This window comes from Myxine glutinosa, chromosome 7 (assembly GCF_964187855.1).
Source record: "Myxine glutinosa chromosome 7, kmMyxGlut1.1, whole genome shotgun sequence".
Lineage (NCBI taxonomy): Eukaryota > Metazoa > Chordata > Myxini > Myxiniformes > Myxinidae > Myxine > Myxine glutinosa.
In genome coordinates this window covers 117824277-117848970 of record NC_136267.1, presented here as the reverse complement: position 1 = coordinate 117848970, position 24694 = coordinate 117824277, and the positions used below count along the sequence as shown (strand labels likewise).

At 41.1% G+C, this 24694-nt stretch overlaps 2 protein-coding genes across 4 annotated transcripts in view; both read right to left on the bottom strand.

Moving 5' to 3' along the window:
* The window catches only part of LOC137431519 (arf-GAP with GTPase, ANK repeat and PH domain-containing protein 1), a 709868-nt gene that overhangs the window by 433356 nt on the left and 251818 nt on the right, over positions 1 to 24694 (bottom strand). The window lies entirely within an intron of this gene.
* Positions 1 to 24694, bottom strand: part of LOC137431522 (carboxy-terminal domain RNA polymerase II polypeptide A small phosphatase 1) — a 126368-nt gene that overhangs the window by 7132 nt on the left and 94542 nt on the right. For 2 of the 3 annotated variants that reach the window (XM_068122912.2, XM_068122911.2), the window contains exons 3-6: positions 20054 to 20155; positions 11279 to 11335; positions 9103 to 9195; positions 1419 to 1604 (exon numbers count right to left, since the gene is read on the bottom strand). In XM_068122912.2, the coding sequence (XP_067979013.1) occupies positions 1419 to 1604; positions 9103 to 9195; positions 11279 to 11335; positions 20054 to 20155 (438 nt within the window). The remainder of the gene's footprint in view (positions 1 to 1418; positions 1605 to 9102; positions 9196 to 11278; positions 11336 to 20053; positions 20156 to 24694) is intronic. The other variant, XM_068122913.2, reaches the window with a different exon arrangement.

The window sequence follows — 24694 nt, the reverse complement described above, 5'->3', positions numbered from 1 at the left end:
ATCTAACCTCTATAATAATAAAAATATAATAATAAAACCTCCATAACAATAAAAATATAATAATAAAACCTCCATAATAATAAATATATAAACTTCACAATAATAATAAAACCTCTATAATAATAAAAATATAACCTCTACAATAATAAAAATAGAATAATAAAAATATAACAATAAAACCTCTACAATAATAAAAATATAATAATAAAAATATAACAATAAAACCTCTACAATAATAAAAATATAACCTCGACAATAATAAAAATATAATAAAAATATAACAATAAAACCTCTACAATAATAAAAATATAACCTCCACAGTAATAAAAATATAATAATAAAACGTCTACCGGTACAATAATAAAAAATATAATAAAACCTCTATAATAATAAAAATATAACCTCTATAATAATAGGCTGTGTGTGTCCTCCAGTACTCCAGAACCATGAAACCGCACGGCCCCAAACTGTGCATGCATACTTATTGACCGCCAAGAGATTGCATGAATGAAAACTGGGTGTGTTTTGAAGATCATTTACGCAAACAGGCGTACCTTTTGGGGGGCGAGGAGGGGGTGGGGGGGGAGGGTCTTATTCTGCCATTTTGTCTGCTCAACTTAAGTATGCCATGCCTCAGAACAGGTCGGTTTCTGTACAATAAAGCTTTTTACTTCATATTTTATGTCTACATTTATCTTGATAAATAATGATGCTTTGCATCAATCGAGGGAATCTTTTTATAAACTAATTGTGACACTGGTGACAAAAGCACTTCAGAACGGTGAATATGCACACTCCATTCAGAAATGATCCACACGCTACAAAATGTAACACCTTTCGCGACTCAGACTGCGCTGCCACCGAAATTGTGTAAATACCCATGCATGGGCTGCCTCATATGCGCTAATTGCAATAATTTCATATGGCTGCCATGCAGAGGCATAAACACCTCCAAGGAAACTTCTCATGACCGAGAGTGATACTGGACAGAAGCATAATAGTATAGGCCGAGGTTGAAGGGGGAATGCCACTTGGGATTTGATGCTCAATACAATATACAAAGATGTTTCATTTTAGATACTTGATTATTGTATATAAATCATATTATTGATTTAGTTGTAAATGATAAACTAGTATTTCTGGTAAAGGCTAGTGTCGATCTGTGAAGATGCACAGGCAAATCTATAGATTGAAATCACCTGGACATGGATTGAGGTATGCTAACCGTTGTGGGCTTCTTCTTGCTTCATAATGCCTAGTTTTCCTCAGACTATATTCAATTTTCATGGCCATTGAAATTAACCAAGCAGATGTGTGCTTTTACATTATGGATGCAGGTGTCAAAAATCAAACTATGGAAGGTGGGGCAAAAGGGTTTCAGCTTGATGGGGTGGTTGGGGGAGAGGGAGCATACACACCGCATTGTCAGGGTGGAAGACGAAGGAGGCTGGAGAGTTATCAATGATGACTATTCGGTTGAGGTCACGACCCAGCCGGCTCAGGTCTTTTACGTAGTTGCCATTGTGAAAAACGCAAGATTCCCGAAATAGACGTGCTTGAAACACACTCCACTTGTCCAAGAGGTCTGCTACAGGGTCAGCATACTGCACATAGCAAGACAAACACAAGGTATTACAACAACAAAAAGACCAAGACACACACCACCGGTCAAAAGTTTTGGAACACCTCAATTTTTCCAGTTTTTATTGAAATTTAAGCAATTCAAGTCCAGTGAATAACCTGAAATGGTACAAAGGTAAGCAGTAAACTGTTCGAGGTTTAAAAAAAGTTTAGGTTTCGCAAAAACGGAAAAATAATGTAAATCGCACAGTTATATTGTAAAAAAAAGGCCTTCTTCAGTAAACAATTAATGGGTTAACAACACAGCTGTTCTGCAGCAACGTAAGTAAATTAAGCCTTGAAAGTTGATGCAAACAATTCCTACAGGTGTCCCAACCTCTACTGATTACTTGATTACAAACCCCCTGTCTGTATAAAAGCAGTATTGGAACAGACTGTTATTACACCCTCTGAAGCATTATTTGGACAATATTGCACTGCAGGAAGTAGTATATTGCTATCATAATGGCGAGAAAAAGGCAATTGACAAAGGAAGACAGACAGACCATTATAACCCTTAAAAGTCTTTCCTTTAGAGAAATTGGAAAGAAAGCCAAGGTGTCAGTGAGTACAGTTTCATACACCATCAAAAGGCACTTGGAAACTGGAGGAAACTCTGACAGGAAGAGGTCTGGCAGACCCAAAGCCACAACAGAATCAGAAGACAAGTTTCTGAGAGTCAACAGCTTGCGTGATAGGCGGCTCACAGCACAACAGCTTCAAGCACAGCTTGAAGTAAGTCAAAGTAAGCAAGTCTCAGTTTCAACTGTGAAGAGAAGACTTCGAGCTGCAGGTTTGACAGGTCGAGTGGCAGTAAGAAAGCCATTGCTAAGATGGCAAAATAAGCAAAAGAGGCTTGCCTGGGCCATGAAGCATCGCCAGTGGACTACTGAAGACTGGACAAAGGTCTTATGGACCGATGAATCAAAATTTGAAATTTTTGGTTCATCATGCAGGGTTTTTGTACGCCGTCGAGTAGGCGAAAGGATGGTTCCTCAGTGTGTGACACCAACTGTCAAGCATGGAGGAGGAAGCGTGATGGTCTGGGGCTCTTTTGCTGGATCCAGAGTCGGCGACTTGCACAGAGTGACTGGCACCCTGAACCAAAAGGGCGACCACAGCATTTTTCAGCGCCATACAATACCCTCTGGTATACGCCTAGTTGGTCAGGGGTTCATCCTCCAGCAAGATAATGACCCTGAGCACACCTCCAGGCTATGTCAAAACTACCTTCAAGGAAAAGAACAAGACGGTAGGCTTCAAATCATGGAATGGCTAGCACAGTCTCCAGACTTAAACCCCATCGAGCTGATTTGGGATGAACTGGACAGAAGGGTGAAAGCAAGGCAACCTACAAGTGCAACACATTTGTGGGAACTTCTGCAACAGTGCTGGGAAGAACTTCCCGAACAATATTTGACTTCCATTGTAGAAAGAATGCCACGAGTGTGTTCGGCGGTTATATCTGCAAAAGGTGGCTACTTTGCTGAGTCTAAAATTTAAATTAAATTTGGTTCAACAAAATGATTCTATGATTTCTTTTTTTATCTCCAATTGTTTATTTGTTCTATAAAAAGTTGTTGTATGCAGATGATCTGGTGTTGATTGCGGAAAGTATGGATGGACTGAAGGAAAAGATGAACACATGGAAGGAATGTATGGAGACAAAAGGTCTGAAGGTGAATATCGGAAAGACAAAGGTGATGGCAAGTGGTAAAGCATGTGGTGAGGTGGAAAGAACTGGGAAGTGGCCCTGTGCTGTGTGTAGGAAGGGTGTCGGAGTGAACTCCATTCAATGTACAATGTGCGCTGAGTGGGTTCATCAAAAATGTAGTGGTCTGAGAGGGTCATTAACCAGTGTGGCAGCTACATTCAAATGTAAGGTGTGCACAGAGGGAGCTGCAGATGGAGGAAATGTTGAGTTGGATCTTGGAGACGGCGTGAAGCTGGAAGGTGTGAAAACATTTTGCTACCTCGGAGACATGCTGAATGGAGAAGGTGGATCAGACTCGGCAACGGTTGCTCGAGTGAGATGTGCATGGAAGAAGTTTCGGGAACTGAGTGGCGTGCTGATGATGAGGGGAGTGTCGTTGAAGCTGAAGGGAAAGGTGTATGCTGCATGTGTGAGAAGTGTTATGATTTATGGGAGCGAGACATGGGTAATGAACGTAGAGCAGCAACGAAGGTTGGAAAGGGTGGAAATGCGAATGGTTCGACGGATGTGCGGAGTATCGTTGAGAGAGAGGAAGACAAATGATGAATTGCGAAAGATGATGGGAATAGAGCCTGTGATTGATGCTGTGAAGAGGAACAGGTTGAGATGGTTTGGTCATGTGTTGAGGAAGGATGAAAGTGACTGGTTGAGAAGAGTGATGGAAATGAATGTAGAAGGAAGCAGAGGACGGGGAAGACCGAGAAAGACTTGGCTAAAGATGGTGGAAGAAGAAATGCGGGCAAGGGGGTTAACAAGGAGAGATGCAGAAAATAGGGCAAAATGGAGAAGATTGTCATGGGGACCGCAAGGCTAACCTCCGCTCTAGCAGGGAAAATGGCCTTTAAAATGCATGTTGTTGTTGTTGTTGTTTATTTGTTCTATGCTTAATTTCAGAGTACATTGAGACATTAAACTGCGTAAATTTCAATAAAACTGGAAAAATTGAGGTTTTCTAGAACTATTGACCTGTGGAAATTTTATAGATAGGTATATTACGGTGCGAGAATATGGCCACATCATGGCAGCTGTGACCGTAGATCATGAGTGCTGAGATGTCAGAGGACACATCTTGTTTGGATCTTGGACATGTCAAAATCGTTGTAGCTGATGGTGAAAATGCTGCCTCAGAAGATTCCAAGTTTTGTGGATATTTTTTCGACCTTAACATGGCAATCTTCCATGGGAAACAGTTTATGGATCAGTCACATCTGCCGGCTGTCCTTACCAGTGGTCATCTCCAAGGAGTCTTGTACATGCTCTTAGACACCCATCTAAATGGCTGCTGAAAAATATGATGATGCCCTTTCCCCATAAATAGCCACCATGCATTCATGGATAATTTTTCTGAAGCTCGCATCTTCTCGGCAGACATGACATGTCTCATGCGACCTCATGCGACCTCTAAAGACATGCGACCTCTATGCTCAACTTTATTCGGATCCGTAGTTATATAATGCATGAAACCTTTGAATTACACTGAATACCTCATTTGAATATTTCGTTCATCTCATTTAAAGGCTTGAGTGCTAACGATAACCCATTCTCAAACTTTTTAACGCCCCTCATATCAAGACTGCAATTTAGTCACAGCCTTGGTAACAAATAATAAAAAGTCACATGAACGTGCATATATACACTTAGGAGCGGATGCTCAAAGCCTGTAATGAAAGATATTGCAGGGAAAAAGCAATAATTTGGAAAAAATGTTGTGAGATAGTTGGCATAAACAAACAGAATGACAGTAGAAACAGCTCATGGGATTTTTAGCTTTGTTTATATTTTCCTTTTGTTATTTTTGTCCATTTCTAAAACCAGTCTTTGTTTGAGTTATTTTCCACAGGTTTGAGGACCCCGGCGGGATCGACAGGTAAGACCCTTCATCCCTCCCCTTCCCTTTCTTCCCCCCGCGTATATCAAGTCCGTATTTGATCAGGGGCTCGGAGTTAAAGCTTGCTCGGCTATTCGTTCCTGGGAAAGATTTTAATCGCCAGGAACACGACATTTGGTGTCAGGGCTGTAGGATTCGAACCTAGCAGACACTCGGTGTCCGAAGGTTGCGAGTTCGACACTGGCTGAGGGCAAATTGCGCCCAGCATGCGGATTTAAAATTGTTCATAGTACCGGAGTGTCCAAATTTTGTAGTAATTGTGGTGCGAGTAAATTTTAATTTTCTTTTCTGAGGTAAAATAAATACATGCACGGGAGAACTACTTCCTCACAGCGGATGGAGGAGGTGAGTGACATCGAAGAATGGGTTGGGGATACTGAAGGCTCCAGAAGTGAGCCGGATATAGGGGAATTGGAGGTTACTGGTGGAACCTCCCTCGTCCCGAGTATTAGCCCACCCTCCTCCCTTATGGGGGAGATGGGACCAATGGGAACGGCCGCGATACCGACCAGGCCTGGATGCAAAGGTTAATGAAATGATTGGCTGAACAATTAGGGGGTCAAATTGATGGATTGAAGGGAGAGATGAATGGAATGAATAACAAATTGGATGCCTGTCATGAACAATGGATGGCTAAATTGGATACCTGTAGTGAAATGGCGAAAGGAACGACTAGACAAACGAAAACCCAATGTGAACAATTGTCTGTTTTCAAGTCTGTTGTGGGGACTGCCCGTTTAGGCATATAGTTATCGCACATTTTATTTGTACCGGCATTCCATTTAATAAATACTTTTGTTATTTTTGTACATTTCTAAAACAAGTCTTTGTTTGAGTTATTTTCCGCCGCTTTGAGGACCCCGGCGGAATCGACAGGTAAGACCCTTCATCCCTCCCCTTCCCTTTCTTCCCACGCGCATATCAAGTCCGCATTTTATCAGTGCCTCGGAGTTAAAGCTTGCTCGGCTATTCGTTCCTGGGAAAGATTTTAATTGCCAGGAACGCGGCAATATGTTTGCCAAAGAAAGATAATGGCTGATAGTGAGACACAGTTCACTGTACCAGTTCACTGTGTGTTGTTCCCTGTGTTGAGTACCAGTTCACTGGTAATTCCCTGCTTGTCGTTAAAGGCGGCAAAAAGGGTTGGCGTCAGGAAGGGCATCCGGCCGTAAAACATTGCTTCAAAAGGGGACCGAAAAACAACAACAACCACAGTTCCCGAAAAAGGCCAACCCCCGCTTGCGGGGAAAAATGGCCTCTAAAGGTGTTTTTTTTATTTTTTTTAGTGAGACACAGAAGTTTAAATGACCGAAATGCCTCATTTCAGAATCATTGGAATCTCCCGCGATGAAGCTAACTCCGAGGGCCTTTCACTTACTCACCGCAGGCAGGTTGGTGGTCTTTCTATCTTCTACCGACTCCTCTCCGGCCTTGCTCCCCCAACTCTCTCTGGGCTCTGTCCCACAAATATTCCTACAGGTCGCACAAGATCTGCCAGCAACCCTCTTATGGTTAAACTGCCAAAATCAAGACTCTCTGCTCACCTTCACTCCCTCATTCCTCTTTTCTTCCACCTCTGGAACAAACTCCCTCACTCTCTTCAATCCCACTCCTCCCTCCAGGTCTGTAAAACAGCTGTTCACCACCATCTCTTATCTTCCCCCATCCAAAACCTTGATCTTTTCTACCCCCGCTAATTCACCCCAGATCTACTTTTTTGAAATACCAACTTCTTTCCTGGAAGTCCTTGCAGTGTCCTTGTTTTATACTTCTCCCCCCGCCCCCCACTCCTCCCTTCCCATGCCTCCTCCCCCCAAGCCCTCTCCCTCCCACAGTTCACTCGATGTCCCTGCTCTCAAATGTTGTGTTTGTGTGGTTCCCCATCTCTCCCCATCTTGTCTACCGCTCCCCTTATTATATGTTTTATGTGTCTGTTTGATTTTTTTGTGTGATTAATGTTAGCTCTTTCACGAGCCTCGATCTTGTATACAAAAAAAAAAAAAAAAAAAGATTGTTAATAAAGTAGATGGGGGAGAGGGAGTGGCCAGGTGGTCCTTTCAGAGATAGTGAGAGTGTGAGATTTGTCAGGATTGAAAGACATATTCCAAGTATTTGACCATCTTGTGATTTTGTCAAGGTCGGAGGAGAGGGTAGAGGCTGCAGCCTTCCTTTCTGAAGGATGAACGATGTCACGGCAGAGGCTTAACTCATCAGCAAATAGATATAGGATTTTCCAGAGATTCAGAGTGATCACTTAGAGCCCTAAAGTGGTAGCATGCCTGCTAAATTCCTGTGGGGGTGGCAGTAAGTGTGTATATTTATTTAGCAAGCAGGACCACATCATCTGCATAGTCAAAGTCAGTGAATGCCTTGCCATTTACAAGGGGGACTCCACAATACTGACCGCCATTCTGCAATGTGCATTTCATTATGTAGAAAGTGGCTGGGAGGATGAGTGTCGGTTCCAGAACACCTTGCTGAATGCCTCCGATGAATTTAAGCAAGTCTCATAAGTTCCCTCCAACACGGTGTTTTTTGGTATTGGTCCTAGACAGCCCGAATGGGCATGATGATCTTTGGTGGTATACCCGAGGCTTCCCGTAAAAGCCATAGGCAGACGCAATTTAGAGAGTCGAAGGCCTTCTTGATATCTACATAGGCTGCAAAAGTGGGATGAGTGAACTCTCTTTGTTTTTCTCCAATCTGACGCAGGGAGAACATTTGTTCGATTTATAATCGATGTCATGTGAAACCAGCCAGTTGTCTCCGCTTACGGTCTAACATGTCCGAAACTCTGTTTTGGAGTATCAGGGTAAATACTTTGGTTACAACCGACAGGATGGTAAAGCCTCTCTAGTTGCTGCATTGTGTTTAAGTTCCTTTATGTTTCCTGATGTAAAGAATGATACACTGTCGACACTGTTTTGGGATGATTTATTGGTTCCAGATGTCACAGAAATAATTATGTAGCGTAGTTTGCATTTTTCAATAGCTCAGGTGAGATTCCACATATATTCCTGGAATCTTCCCGTTATTGAGCCCTTCGGATGGCACATTTGATCACTGCATGAGTTGGAGGTTCGGTGTTGATGTTTTCATCGGGTGTACATGCTCTGGCAAGAGTCCGTTTGTATGGTGGGTTGAGGGGGATGAATAAGGCTGGAGCTGTATGTCTGCCACCTCTGGGGTAAAGGCGATGTCTCAATTGTGAGGTTTCCATTCTCGGACTCAATTGAATGGCAGGTGGAGTTCAGGTGCCACTCCTTAAGTTCCTTAATCATCCTAAACATCTACCGGGTATTTGCAGTGGTTGCCACTTCCTCGGATTCTTCTACTTGACCTTCAAGAAATGCTTCCTTGTTTCGACAGACACTCATCTACAGGATGATTTACCTTATGAAGGGAAGAAGAGGAGCAGAAGAATGATATGAAATGGTGGTGTCATCACCTACTTGAGATCCTGGAGGCAAAAGTGGGTAGGATAGAACAACCTCAAAAATGTGGTTCCACAGACTGGAGAAGCTAAATTTGGAATCTTCTCTGCCATTTTGTTGCTGTTGTCAATTCCTTTCTCAATCTCTTCTAACAGTTTTTCTTCTTGACACCACTGTTTATGGACTTTATTTTGATGTTGGTTTGTTTTATGCCTGCTTAAAATTCCACGTCTGATTTTTCAAATTGACAGTGAGTGGTACAGTAATGCTGTGCAAGATGTGCACACAACACAATGCCGTCAATTTCTTTATTTTCTTCATTCATTTGTTTTATTCTAAATGTACATCTTCCTTCCTTTGCTTTGTGTATTAATAGAACAATGAAGAATAACCAGAAAAGCATTGCGTATTGATGGATACCGATGTAGGAAATCTGACCTCATTACCTTTGCTAGGCTGGCAGTAAAAAGGATGCATTCAAAAAGCTCTCCCATTCGTTTTAGGAAATCATCCACATGTGGTCTCTTCAAAACATACACCTGCCACATGCAAAGGCACAAATGAGCAAATCCACAGCAAAGGACGTTCAATATTTTGATCCCTGTTGGAGGTTCAAAGTAGACCTTATGATGTAATATAATAGACAAAGTAAAATTTTCAGAATGTAAATAAATATCCAAAATCAGTACATACATCAAATAAATTGCACCAAATAATAAATACCAAAATAAAAAAGGAGCAGATATCGAAACAAATTAAACAAGAAAAGAAACATGTTCATCATGGTACAGTAAATAGGCAACACTGTTAAGCCACAAAATAAGAAGTCCAACTGAACCATGTTTAGCAGTTTGGTGGAGTCAAAAAGATAAATAATGAATGGAATTTGAGTTTCAAATCAGCAGGAATATACAGCATGCATTACATATAAAACAGGCAAAAACAAAGTCACCGAAAAAAAGGATAAATAACAGCACCAACAGCAAAAACAACTACGAGTGCACAGCACAGCTCTACTTGCAGCCACAATGCGACTGGGTTGGCACAGATGAACCGCCTTCCCATCCAAGTAATCGAGGACAGGCTGAAATGCATGGCACAACCTATCCTGGATTACTTGAATGGGACTGCGTTCATTTCCACAATCCTTTGAGGAAGTAGAATCTTGGGCAGCAAACCATACAAAGGCATTGATGGACATGATCCGCGACTACAATCAAATCAAATGTATGATATTACCGATTTTGTCTACTATCTAGACCCGTGGTTCCCAACCTGGGGGCCATTGCCCCCTGGGGGGCCATGGTGTATTTCTCGGGGGGGGCATGGGCCAATTTGCCGGAGGCAATGCAAGATGAATTCCTGGATCTCTACGAAACTATTCATTTGCCAAAGACACATTCGAAGAGAAGAGCTTGACGGAGTTTTGGGTGGGAATGGGTTGCTATCCTAATATCAGCCAGATAGCTATTCGGGTGCTTCTGCCATTCTCGTCTACCTATCTCTGCGAAGTGGGGTTTTCCACGCGGTTGAATATCAAATCGAAACAGCGTAATCGGCTCCACGTGGAAGATGACCTCCGCTGTGCCCTGACTGTGACTCAACCACGGATACCCCAATTGGTAGCTAAAATGCAATTTCAGCCATCCCACTGAGCTTTTAATTCACTTTTACGGCGCATGCACTGCGTCCCTAGTTTTGATTACCTGAGTTGTTGTCGAATTGAGTTTCTTTTTGTGAGATTATAACACACTGCGTTAAATACAGACACAACAGAGGTTTTTAGTTTTCACATATTCTTGACTTGGAACCTTTTCATACTGTTTTCTTGTGTGACAGTTCTATTTTATGCTGTCCATAGTGTTGCTACTGATAATATTAAAATCTCATATCAAACATGCATCATTCGAGCGACGTTGCTTTGTTTGCTTCTTCCAAAAACGATGTAGTTGGGAGCCAGTAAGGAACAGAAAAAAACCATGGAACTAAATGTTCATGTTGGCTACTTGGAATTCCTCATTTTCTGTGTAATAATGTACCAATTCTCATACAAACAAAATAGCCAATTAAAGCAAAAAACACCTCTCAGAATGCACGACAGAGCATCTAGAAATCAAAATTTTTCTGGGGGGCATGGCCCCAGACCCCCCCCCCCCCCTAGCCTGCTTACACGTGCTCCGCCGCTCGACCCTTGCGAAAGGGAGGGGGTTGCTGGGGATGTGTTCTGGGAGCCAAGGGGGCCATAACACAAAAAAGGTTGGGAACCCCTGACCTAGACCTTTGAGGGAAAGGGGGGGAGGGGGAGGGGGGCAAAAAGCATTGCATTTTACAAGGCAATGTCTTGGTGACTTCACTGAATTCTAATCCTAACAGCTTCATAATTCAACTACCCATTATCCCGATTCTGCATTTAGGCTTTGTGAATGATTTTCCAACACAAGGAATTATATTGTTATATTATATTATATTATATTATATTATATATATATATATATATATATATATATAACCAATATTAAGCAATGCTCAATGTATATTTTATTCTTGCACTTTGTATGTGTGGAGGAGAGTGGAGGGTAAATATCAATGATTGAAGGTACATAGTCTATAAGATTATCTCACCTGGTGTACTGTTCCATCTATCTCGACCGGGACAACAAAATCAGCATTGGTGATGGGCTGCAGCGCAAAAAGAAACAAACGGTGCATACATTTAAGTCTCATGAACAAAAGCAGCAATGCTTGTAAAAATACACTTTTGCTACTTTTCTCACAAGCAAAGCATGTCAAAAGTAGGGGATAAAATAGAAAAGACCAAGTTCCCTCATTGGACGTTTCTGGTTATCATCTGTATCACAAAGCTTCATTTCACTTTCAAACACAAAATCAAATCAGATCAGATCAACCAAAACAATTAATTTTTCCTCTTCATATGTACACTCATTTGGATAAACATCATTTTGACAAAGCTAAAATATAATAGAGCCAAATTCGTGGGTGTCCTTGTGTCGTCAGGTGGAAATCGTAACTATAAAAGGGATAATCCTCACTTTTGATGGGTAGCCCTTGCCCCAAATATGGCCATTGAGCATATATGTTTTTAATTAGAACCAGTAGGTTCTTACAAGTCAATTCAAAATGCCGAACAAGCACATGCACAGTTCTAGTTTTGATAGTTAATGGGTTCACAAAACGTTGAAAGGGTTAAGCTACCGGGTTGATCATGCTTTTTGGACGCAGAGTAAGTTGTTTGATGGAAGGTACACAATAACAACTACATATTCAGTTCCAATGCTAAAAAAAACCAAAAACAAAACCGGTCACCAATGAAGATTTTTACATTACTTTTTTGACATAGTCTACAAGATTCTCTTCGCAAGTCGATGCCCTCATTGCCTTCTGGACCAGTATTTTCAGAGCAACTATCACCCAAGACATGGCACATTTATGTACAGGGCAGACATTCTTTGTAACAAGAGCATGATCTCGTGTCACATATGTCCCATAAGAGTTGCATGTGATGAGCGCCATGATGGCTGACGGTTCAGCACCAATAGCCAGTGGTATTGGGATTTGCTATTGTTGTCTATCCAAACTGACCACATTTCACATCGAGCAGTGACATTTGTGAAAGACAGGCATGATGCCACTCATGTGCCTGCACAAGAGCCCACATGCTGACTAAAGGCATGAGGTCTTGGTGGAAGTTTCTCTCCTTTGGCCATTTTCTTGTTTAAGAGATGCCATCGAGCTGCTGGGAGTGTGCGAGTACCTCTGGCATAGATGAAGTCACAAACTTAGAAAGTGCTCATTCCACCGAGTTTGAAAGGTCTGTTACAAGTCCAAATTCTTTAAATCCACCAATGACAACCCTGTCATCCCCTGTGTCCAGTGGTATTAAAGATACCACCATGTCCTCTTTCCACGTCTAGCATATTTTACAGTGATATCACAACCCAGACGTCACAGTGACGATGGTACGCGATAGATATCTGCCTGAAAAGCATTGTCCAATGTTATTACCTTTTATGGCTTTGGTGTCCGGTGTGGCAAATGACTAAGAAACCTATATATGTCAGAGAGCTTCCATCCTATTAAGACACAATTTAAGCAATCACAGAAAACAGTTGAAAATATGTTATTCAAATAACTCATGGCAATTGTATACAGTGCCACATAATCCATCCTGAAATGCGACTCGCAATCATTTACTTTGAGTATCGGACCTTTAAACAGCATTTTGTTATTTCATATAAATTTCCCTATCCAGTCCACGATATAAACTTGTTTACTGGTACATTTTGAAATATCTGCCAGATGTAATGATCAGTGGCCAAGTATTGCATGCTCAGGAAAAGGCCCACATCATTTATCTTGTTGATTTTACAAGTGTGACAATGTTACCTTTTACAATAGTGTGCTGTTGTTTTAAGTAATAAACGTTTAGGCTGCGGACTCAAAAATATGGGTTTCAAAGACCGTTTTTTAAATGGGTACTTGGACCAAGACTTAATTACCTCCGCCACCAAAGGTGAATGATGAAGGTTATGTTTGCCAATGAAATATACCCAATGGAGTTTCCCTTTTAGTGTGGTGTGTTTTCATTTGAAGTAATAACTTATAAGCCACCGACTTCCAAAAATATGGATATCTGTTGATTTTTGGGCCCAATTTTCAATTGGACACCTGAAAACACTTAATTGGCAACAAAAACTAGACTTGATATGCAGTGCCCAATGATCCTCGCACATTTTCATCAACATTTGAGTACTTAACAGCTGATCATATAGCCGTTTACATATCTTACAAAAATGCGTCATAAATGGGCGCTGAAAAATCCCATCCTCACAAAAAACATCAGAGCTGGAAATAGTCAGGTTCACTATGTTTTTGCGTTCAAAATCATGGTAGATTAGCAAACCTATACATTTTTGGAAACGTTATTACATGGAAAATCTGAAAATCAATGTTTACATTTGCCAATTCCGACCAATTCGATTCGACCAATTCGACCAATCGACCAATTCCATTCGACCAATTCGACCATTCGACCAATCGCTTCGATCGACCATTCGACCATTCGACCAATTCGATCGATTCGATTCGATTCATCGAATTCGATTCGATCGACCATTCGACCAATTCGATTTGCCAATCAATTTGACCGACCTTTGCTTGTGTGGAACGGACTGTGAAAACGATGCGGACTATATTGTCGGATACGACACACAGGACAGTGATGACGAACTCTAAATGGCATATTCTGTAATCGTGTATGTTTGATGCCATTGACTGCCTGTGTATATTTTGTCATTGACTGCCTGTGTAGATGTGAAGTTATACTGACTGCATGTGTATATATGATTTTGCTGACTGCCTGTGTATGTTTGGTGATATGAATTATTGTGACACATTTTGATGTTATTAACTGCCTGTACAAAATGATAACATGTATTTGATTATGCAACTTATCGCGAATATAAAGACAGTATTTTGCAATTCAAAACCTTTGATTCGTGTCTTACCATTCCCCATAGCACTAATTTGATACTTTCATTGGATTCCTTGTCCCTGAAAATATAGGTTTAGTATATTTTTAAAAGTTTTTAGGGTAATTAGAGGCAGAAATAGAACAAAATATGTATTTTACAGTGGCCATTTTGAAAATCCAAAATGGCCGCCATACAGGTATCTCTCCAAATGTAAACATTGATTTTTAGTTTCCTTATGCTATAACCTTTCCAAAAATGTATAGGTTTGCTAATCTACCATGATTTTGAACGGAATATAATTTATTGACATAGTGAACCTGACTAAAACATAAAACTTCGGATTCTACGTGTTAAAGTGGTCCAAGAACTGTTTTCAGATCATTTTTAACATTCAGGAAACGCCATAAGGAACCCCACTAAATGTCATGGCACACAACAGGCACGTTTATAAAAGGAATTGAGGGATACTTAACATCTCAGATATGCTGATAAGAACACACGGCATCCGCTTTGGCACAAAAACATCCGACTTCAGGCGTAAGTGCAACGAAGAAGATAATGGTCAAAGGTATGATTAACTAGCTTAAAGTGGCTCGTTCGTTAGTTGTGTAGATTCTTACTTTGGGTGCAAGAAGTCCTTCAACAAGCTCAAACTTGGGTTTCTCTGTAAGCAAGTCGTGTTGAAGTGGAACTTTTTTCACTTGAAAAAGGAATACAATGATGCGCAAATCAAAACTTACCGGCAAGCTTTTTAGGACAATTGCTTTTTTTCCAAGGAAGTAGGACCGATCAATTGGTACCATGATCGTCCCCAAGCAGTCTCATTTTATAATCCTAACCTTGGCAAGGTTCATGTAACTGAAACTGCCATCTAGTGCGGCGACAGCAGAGGGCGTTGTGGCATAGAGACCATCATCCTTTGGAATGTACAACGGAATGCTAGTCTCCATAGAGGCTCGTGTTGGAATGTGTGGGTGAACAAGTTAACAAATTGATTTTTATCAACTAAAAATTAACAAGGGTATGTTTACTGTCGTGAGAATCATCTGTTTCGAGCATTAGTCCTTCATCAGAGCAAAATAAGGGCGGACACTCGAACCCTCAACCGCAACTAGTTTCCCACAGCAGCAAATATACTGTTATCAACTATTGGTTGAAAAATTACATTGGTTATCCTTCGGAAGAGACGACAAGATATCTAAAGTTTTCCATAAACCCATCCATCTGAAGAATAGCATTTTCCAAAGAATAGCCTTATGCTGGGATGACAACAAATGGGAGTCAGAGCTGGATCTAATTCTTCAGCAGGGATCAAACCCAAGACTAAGATATCTCACAAAGGGTAGCAAGCCACCAATCAAGCAACAACATCAGCCCAAAACAGCAACACAGCAATTATTTAATAGTGAGGAGAGTTGCAATTTATACTGTTGACAAATAATCTGCTTCCTAATTTACAATCCACTCCCTGCGGATGTCGACATCATTCTTCTGCACTCGCATTTACATTCCTCTTTGGAAGGCCTCCAATGCGGAATGTGCCGGTACTGCAAAACGTACCTGAACACGAGCACATTGTTTGTCATTACATCGAATCCATTTCCGATTGTTCCATTGCCAGCAAGTTAAATTTCGAGTTTGTAATTGCAAACGACCAATCCTGACTATACCAGTATACCACCATGGCAGTCAAGGTGCCATGCTGCAATTCAAACCTACTTTCATCTCTCAAAGTGTTTGCAATGTCCATGTCTTACAGCCTGATATAATATATATCACAAGTCAAATCCACATACCATAGCTAGTCCGAGTTTCTACTGCACTGGTTTAAATCTGAGCCAGCGAGAGGTAAACTGGCAGCCTATCAAGCATCCAGGGCCAAAAAGGTAAACTGGCAGCCCATCCCACTTCAACACAAGTGCACTGAAGTAATCTTTCAAGGTCATTGCACCTTTGCTGTTCTTGGAAATCTTAATGCATTCACTGATCTTTGTTCTTTGATCAATTTAATAGAATTCAAAATGGGAACCTGAACTTGAAACCCCTTTTATAATAAAAACTTATATGATGTTTTTATTGTTTACTTTGTATTGAAAATTGTATTGAAACAAGAAACCTTGTTTACTTCTTAGCAACTCGTCAATAACTTGCACTCATGTAAACACGACCTGGCATGAAACCGGTTTTAAACTGGTATAAGCTGCTCATTCAATGAGACAGTCGTGCCACGCGTTGTGCAATTTGTGCAATCCATGTGAACCAACTCGCAATGGCAATTTTTGCAATAAAAGTGATTCAATCATGGGGGAAGGGAGATGCTGGCGAAAGAACGGAGACAAAGTGGAAAGATTCTTCAGCACCGACTCCACGCAGGAGCATTTCGAAACAGGCTCCTCTCAAAATGTTTACTTTGTGCGATTGTCGTTTTTTGATGGGGAAGAGGAGGGGGTTACTCCTGTTTGTTGGACATTGCACGAGAAGTGTATTCAGTCTTGGGGAGAAATATTTCTTAAAACTACATCTGATTAAAAGTACGTCTCTTTGACAGCTTGTTCTGCTGTGCTCAGGGAGGGCCGGCTATTTACAGCGCCATGGCGCCAAAAAATATCAGCACCACACCCGGCCACACTTCCTTCCTGTCACATCCCAACCAAGGCAACTGAGCCCAAGCATTCCCTCCCAAAAATAACCCCCCCACCAGCCTAAAACGAGTGCAACATCTTTAACTAGAAGAGCACACCTCCACCAGGCTGAGCAGTTTACGGTTTGTATCCCACTGATAGGTCAGATCTGGATCCGACATGAACCAAAATCTAATCGGCTTGTTATTGTCACATAACCAACTCATCCACCAAGTTATGTCATAAGTCATCCACAACTTTTTGAAATATCATGCTACATATCGTTTTTAGCCCTATCACTCAATGGTGAAGAATTACATTAAAAAATTCACGGATCCAGATCTGATTCCACTTCTTCACCCAAATCTAATCATTTCGTCTGTGTCACCTACTCAACCTCTCCACCAATTTTCGTCCGAATCCGTCCACAACTTTTTGAGATATTTTGTTCACAGACAGACAGACAAGCAGACATGGATGAAAACATAACCTCCATCCTCCTTCGGTGGTGGAGGTAATAAGGCTGAACCATTCACAAAAGTCCAAAAATGTCAGCTAAGCATTTATAGAAGTTTTTGTTTTATTTTAAAATTATGAAAATGACCATAAAGGATAGGTAAAAATACTAATCATTGTGAAAAATAAACCAAAGTTCAGGAATGCACAACATTGCATGCAAGTGCTGCAAAACACCTCGTGAGGACTGTTTGCAAACCCTAACCATAAGGTCATGGACTCCATCCCAAACAAAGAACATTGGAAATCCAAAGGAGAGGGGGGACTGAAACCGGAAAAGAAAACGTGGGGTTGAAGCCAATAATTTTTGGAATCCATCACAATGCTGTTTGATACGATATCTGCTCCTTCCCCTTCCACCAGCCTGCCCCCTCCCTTTCCCCACAAAATAACGGACGACGGAAACTAATGTACCGATGCTCTTGTACCAAATAGTAATCCACAAACTGGAATCAACAACATTAAAACTTTGACTGATGAACTAAAACAAAAATGTTGTTTTGAATTGGGTAAAAAAAACAAATGGTGTGTAGGAATACACAGTTTGGAAGCAGGAATTGAAGGTATTGTTTGGGGCACATGAGTTAAAAGTCAAGTTAAGATGAGAACACATCTGCCTCCACCTTTGCCTGAAGCCGATGCAAACTTGCCTAACTGGATCGCCGAAGTACCGTGGGAGGGCATGGCTGTGGCACTGCTAAATATAAACGTCTCTCTCCCCTAACCAAGGAATCTTTACTGTTGCAATTATTACTAAAAATACAATGGAACTTCAAGATAAGCAGTATCACAAAATACTTTTTTTTTTTTAAACCAATATTACCAAACACAAATTTGCGGAGGCTGTTATATTTACCTGGCAGGTAATTTGTGGATCATAATGAAACTGAACATAAAAATCCAAATAACAATTCTACTTTAGACCCCAATAATAAATCCATACAAATAAGCAAGAGAACAAACAAGGTAGCTCACATTTCTTTTTAAAGTAGATAATTCTTTGGGAAACTGAACTCCTGCAATAGGATGGCAGAAGCAAACAACAACAACAACTGAATATGTTGTCAACATTTTTGTTGAAAAAAAAAAAAAACTGCAAATATTATATTCCAAAGAAAGTAGGTAGATGGAGCATGCTTCTACAAAAGAAGTTTAAAACTAGAACGCCACTCAGTAGAGCGCATACTCCCGCTGTGGGTGGCCTTGCTGAGCCCTATCTTCCAATGGTAAAAAAAATCCTTCAAAAAAAATTCCTGGATCCGGAATAATATCCTGAGCTTCACCCAAAACTAATCAATTCTTCCTTATCCCAAGGGCAATCATCCCACCAACTTTCATCCAAATCCGTTCAGAACTTTTCCAGATATCTTGTTCACAAACACACGAACACACACACACACACGGACACAATCGAATGCATTACTCCCTGGCGGGAGTAATAATAAATTTAGGAATCTGAAATTACAGCATCAAGAGAAAACAAAATCCAATATTTTGATCCAGCTACCTAGAATTCCGAACTGTTTCTGACGATCATCATTCCAGGAACAACCACCAATTTAGATTAGAAAAATGAAGTGAATACCCCAACGTTGAATATTTCATCAATATAAGAATGTGCACTCATTCGGTTCAGCACCTCGTATGGTGTTGGTCTGTATGGATTTGAAACAAACCACAAGAGCTTCAATGGAACAGCCAATGATCTCCTGCCTATAAATAGCAAAGCTACTCAGCAATGGTAAAATTACAAAGTATGTTTCAAACTCAGTGTGCAATGTACTACATTTCAATCTTAGGTTGTCTCTTGGCAAATATAAAAGGTGGAGGAAGCTTTACATGAAACCAGTTATGGAGACAACACTGCCCACAGACCACAAAACCTAGTCCACATGTAGAACCAACCTGTAGTAGCAGGCAGTAGCAAAAAAGCAAGCTCGCAGAATTTTCAAATTCATTCCACCGATGTCTGAGCAAAGGTTCAACCGACGATACATTTGTTTTGGTGGTGTCCAGGATAACAAAACATTCCACAAAGTTGGCAAAGGCTGTTGAGATGCTGCTACATTTATGCTTTCACAAGATCCTCCTACCCTCAGGGATTGCAAAAGATTTTCCAATTTCAAAAGAGAATTTTACACCATCCGTCGACGCTATCTATACGGCAATCAAGATTAGAATGGAGGAGAAAAAAAATCTGCTTCGCGTTCGTTTTTTGCATTTTTAAGTGAACAAACAAACGCACTTTTGCCTGGAGACAAGAAAAAGAAAGAAAAAGAAAAGCAACGAATCATCACTACATGCTGAAAAAGCAAACGCCCCACCCTGCGCCATCTTTCCTCGGGCACAGTGATATGCAGTGAAGACAAAACGCTCAACCCGCCAGGCCTCAGGCCCACAGCCTTTAAATATTGCACGACCAAAACCTGCGCAATGTAATGCCCAAAAGGCCACGACCGATGAGCAAACAGCACAGGCAACAAGGAATCACACGATATAGAAAGAAAAAGTAGGAAAAGCCAATTATATATATAAGCAATTGGGCAATCGTTTGCTAGCATTTGGCCTGGCAATTCTTGGTTGCGCAATCACGGAATAAGGTGCGTCCCCTAATGCCAGCTTGATACAGAAACCTTGGTGCTGCTTATTCCTTTCCAATATCACAAGTTTAATCGTGCTTAAGAGCCAAATGCCACATAACTAGATTTCACCTTCATATGGAGGTTTGTGACCGACTTGAACGGATAAATGTTTCACCATCATCTTACCTTGAAAGAGCTGTGCACCAATGTCTCATCCAGGTCGATGACCACACACAGCTTCTCCCTGTCCGTAAGCTTCACCTCCGGCAGCAAGAACCTGCCGAGCGGCTGTTAGGGAAGAAGAGCGATGAAAAGCGTATGAATTAAAGAGAGATAATTAAAATATGACCAGAGGGTGCCGGCACAATTTACCTGTCAAGTGGAAACCAACAAAACATTATAGGCTCGGCTTTGACAGATTTTTCATCCACAATGAACCTATTGCTCCTGCAAATAACTTAACTTGCAATCATAAAATGAAAAAGTGTCTTTACACTCCTTTCATCGCATACCATTACCAAATTGCAAGCTGGCAGGATTGTCTAAAGGTTTGCGCACTCGCGCCCCTAGTTATCTGGCCTGGGTTTGAATCTCGGCCCAGATATAAACTGTTATGGTAGTGTTTACCAGACAGGAAGATATATCAATGTGTGTCATCCGTCGGACGGACATTAAACTGGGTGTCTCGTCTATTATCATCAGTTGGTGGTTGTTAAAGAACCCCATGATGGCCTTTGCAAAGAGTCGGTGAGTTATCACCGGCACACTGAACAAATTACAAATCCCTGCCTGAACTGAAGGTAGCACATATTCTTGGACATCACTTGACAGCAGGTTACACTGCTTGCTATCTTAGAGTGTGTCCCTGAACAAATTTAGACAGCAGCCTCTGCACTAAAAACAAATTGATCAAGTGGCTCAAGTTTCCTGCGAATGCCTTTCTATGGACGAGAAGGGCAACCACCACCTCACCAAGTCGCAGAAGTGTGTCAGTAAAGGGAATAGTTAATTAAATAATATTAAGACTCTTATTACAAATACAAACTCTGGTCAATTCATAAACTCGTTATTGTGCTTACAGAAACAAATGCTTTCCAAGGACAAAATTACAACAGAATTCTGACTTCAGGCAATACATCAAAATCGTTTATGTTGAGTGCCACTCCAAGAACTTGCTCCATTGCAAAAAATGTACATTATAGGTTTCTATACCACAGAAACCATTTTGAAATTTTTTTTTTAATGGTTTCTGATCCTCTGAAAATATCACACAATTTTCAGTCTTATCCTGTAGTTATGAACTCTGATTAACAATAACATTCCCCAAAAAAGTATATTTACTATTGGAATGCGTGTCCTGACTGTACTTCTTTCCTTTGCCCTTTATTAAGCGATGGGGTACCTGATGTGAAATGATACCGATATAAACTATCTTGGAGGTTACAAAAAGCCCTTCCCAACCCACAATACAGGAAAGTCCGTCATGAAAAAAAGTTTATCAGCCGCATCAGTACCTGAATAGCTTGGAGAAGATAATGATGTGTGTGTGTGTGTGTGTGTGTGTGTGTGTGTGTGTGTGTGTGTGTGTGTGTGTGTGTGTGTGTGTGTGTGTGTGTGTGTGTGTGTGTAAGAGAGTGAGAGGGGAGAGAGAAAGAGAGTGAGAGAGAGAGAGAGAGAGATGTGACAATAGATCTACTTTAATTTTGATCGTTAATTCCCATATCTACTGTTATCGACAGACCCCGACAAGTCTTTGCATTGTTAAATGCGCTGTCTGGTTCAATTCAAAAGGCCCACTCATATGAGACAAACTTGATGTGATTGCAGAAACATTCAAGGCATTGTAAACAAAAACAAAAAAAACTAGTCGTACTGGACACAGTAATGGACAAAATATAGATCGACCAGATATTTTGAGTGTTTGTAAAGTATGCACTTTGTGCAATGTCATCAGAACTCCATTATTAGGCCATCTGATCTTAATTCCAGAAGAGATGAACTTGTAAAATGGGCCATGATGTCCGGATATCTGTCTGTCCATTAACTTTTTGCTATTTTTGCTACTCCTTCCTAATCACCTGACTGATTGTTCTGAAACGTGACATGAATACACAATCGTTTGTGGTTTGATTTTTTGATTTCGAATAATAGGGGCTCCCAGGTGGAGGTGGGAAGGGAGGGGTTACCCCCTGAAATTTCGGATCCATACTTATCCCTTATTTGCCAACCAATTACTCCTAAACCCGACACAGCCCTGCTGCTCAATGGTCCACATGATCACCACATTTTAGATGTCTTGATTTTGGATCGGGAGGGTTCCCCCCAAATCAGGGGAGGATTCTTTGAGGGTTCCCCCTCAAAGATACTTGGTGGTTGAATTCAGTGACCAGATATGCAAGTCCTCTTCAAATTTCAAGTCAATTGGATGAAAATTGAGGATTTTAGAAATTTGGCCTATGTTGACCTTTTGACCTATGTTCACCTAAAATATAATTTGTGGTTGAATTCAGTGACGAGATATGCAAGTCCTTTTCAAATTTCAAGCCAATTGGATGAAAATTGAGGATTTTAGAAATTTGGCCTATGTTGACCATTTGGCCTATGTTGACCTCAAGAATACTTGGTGGTTGAATTCAATGCAAGTCCTCTCCAAATTTCAAGTCAATTGGATGAAAATTGAGAATTTTAGAAATTTGGCCTATGTTGACCATTTGGCCTGTGTTGACCTCAAAATTACTTAGTGGTTGAATTCAGTGACCAATTATGCAAGTCCTCTTCAAATTTCAAGTCAATTGAAAGGATAGGCAATTGAATTGATAGGATAGGATAGGCAGCCGTGAGGATAATGGCGCGCTGGTTGTGTGAAGACTGCAGTACCTCAGAGATCGCGTTGAGGAGATTTTCCCGCCCGCCTCGATCACCCGATATTTCACATCTCCTCAGGACTCTGCGCTTCGGGCCCCTCCACCCATCCGAAGCGCAGCTTGACTCAGCTGTGAGACGAGGCATCCTTGAGGATAATGGCGCGCTGGTTGCCTGAAGACTGCAGTACCTCAGCGATCGCGTTGAGGCGATTTTCCCGCCCGCCTCGATCACCCGATATTTCACATCTCCTCAGGACTCTGCGCTTCGGGCCCCTCCACCCATCCGAAGCGCAGCTTGACTCAGCTGTGAGACGAGGCATCCTTGAGGATAATGGCGCGCTGGTTGCCTGAAGACTGCAGTACCTCAGAGATCGCGTTGAGGAGATTTTCCCGCCCGTCTCGATCACCCGATATTTCACATCTCCTCAGGACTCTGCGCTTCGGCCCCTCCATCCATCCGAAGCGCAGCTCGACTCGTTAACAGTTAAAATAAACTTCACGAACGGTTGACTTATTGTGCTTTCAATCGTTTCATGGCCAAATAATTGAGGTGATGAAGCTTGTCCCGAAACCTCGATATGTCAATGCGTTGGACATTTTGTCTCGGGAATGATATTATAACAATACAGGTGATGGACATGACACAAAGTCCCGTGTGGAATGCCGAATACAACAAGGTCCAGATGCGAGACGGACTTTGAACCGTTTAATATCCAGATTTAGTGAATTATCTCATGTTTACAAAAAGTATTCACACACTGGAAGACGTGAAGGTTTGAAAAATTCTGGATGCTTCCAACCAGGTGAAGTCCGATTGGGTGGATCAGTGACGTGGCTGATGTTGCTCTGAACAATCTAAATGGCGATCATCACGTGGTACGAGCAAAGGTAGCTCTATAATACATTAATGACACGGGCTCATGTTAGCAGCACAGACAGGCATGACGTCATTATATATGTTAACAGTTTCAAGTCATTTTCAAGATATGCAAGTCCTTTTCAAATTTCAAGTCAATTGGATGAAAATTGAGGATTTTAGAAATTTGGCCTATGTTGACCATTTGGCCTATGTTGACCTCAAGAATACTTGGTGGTTGAATTCAATGCAAGTCCTCTCCAAATTTCAAGTCAATTGGATGAAAATTGAGGATTTTAGAAATTTGGCCTATGTTGACCATTTGGCCTATGTTGACCTCAAAAATTCTTGGTGGTTGAATTCACTGACCAGATATGCAAGTCCTCTTCAAATTTCAAGTCAATTGGATGAAAATTGAGGATTTTAGAAATTTGGCCTATGTTGACCATTTGGCCTATGTTGACCTCAAAAATTCGCAGGTGGTTGAATTCACTGACCAGATATGCAAGTCCTCTTCAAATTTCAAGTCAATTGGATGAAAATTGAGGATTTTAGAAATTTGGCCTATGTTGACCTTTTGACCTATGTTCACCTAAAATATAATTTGTGGTTGAATTCAGTGACGAGATATGCAAGTACTTTTCAAATTTCAAGCCAATTGGATGAAAATTGAGGATTTTAGAAATTTGGCCTATGTTGACCATTTGGCCTATGTTGACCTCAAGAATACTTGGTGGTTGAATTCAATGCAAGTCCTCTCCAAATTTCAAGTCAATTGGATGAAAATTGAGGATTTTAGAAATTTGGCCTATGTTGACCATTTGGCCTATGTTGACCTCAAAAATTCTTGGTGGTTGAATTCAATGACCAGATATGCAAGTGGTCTTCAAATTTCAAGTCAATCGGATGAAAATTGAGGATTTTAGAAATTTAGCAAAGTTGGTGACCTTTGGCCTATGTTGACCTTTTGACCTATTGACCCCAAAAACAATAGGCTTCTGGCATTTGACCAACTCTACCACTTGGTGAAGTTTGGTGAAGATCGGTTGAAAATTGTGACCTGTAGGCCGGTGACAAACAAACAAACAAGCAAACAAACAAACAGAC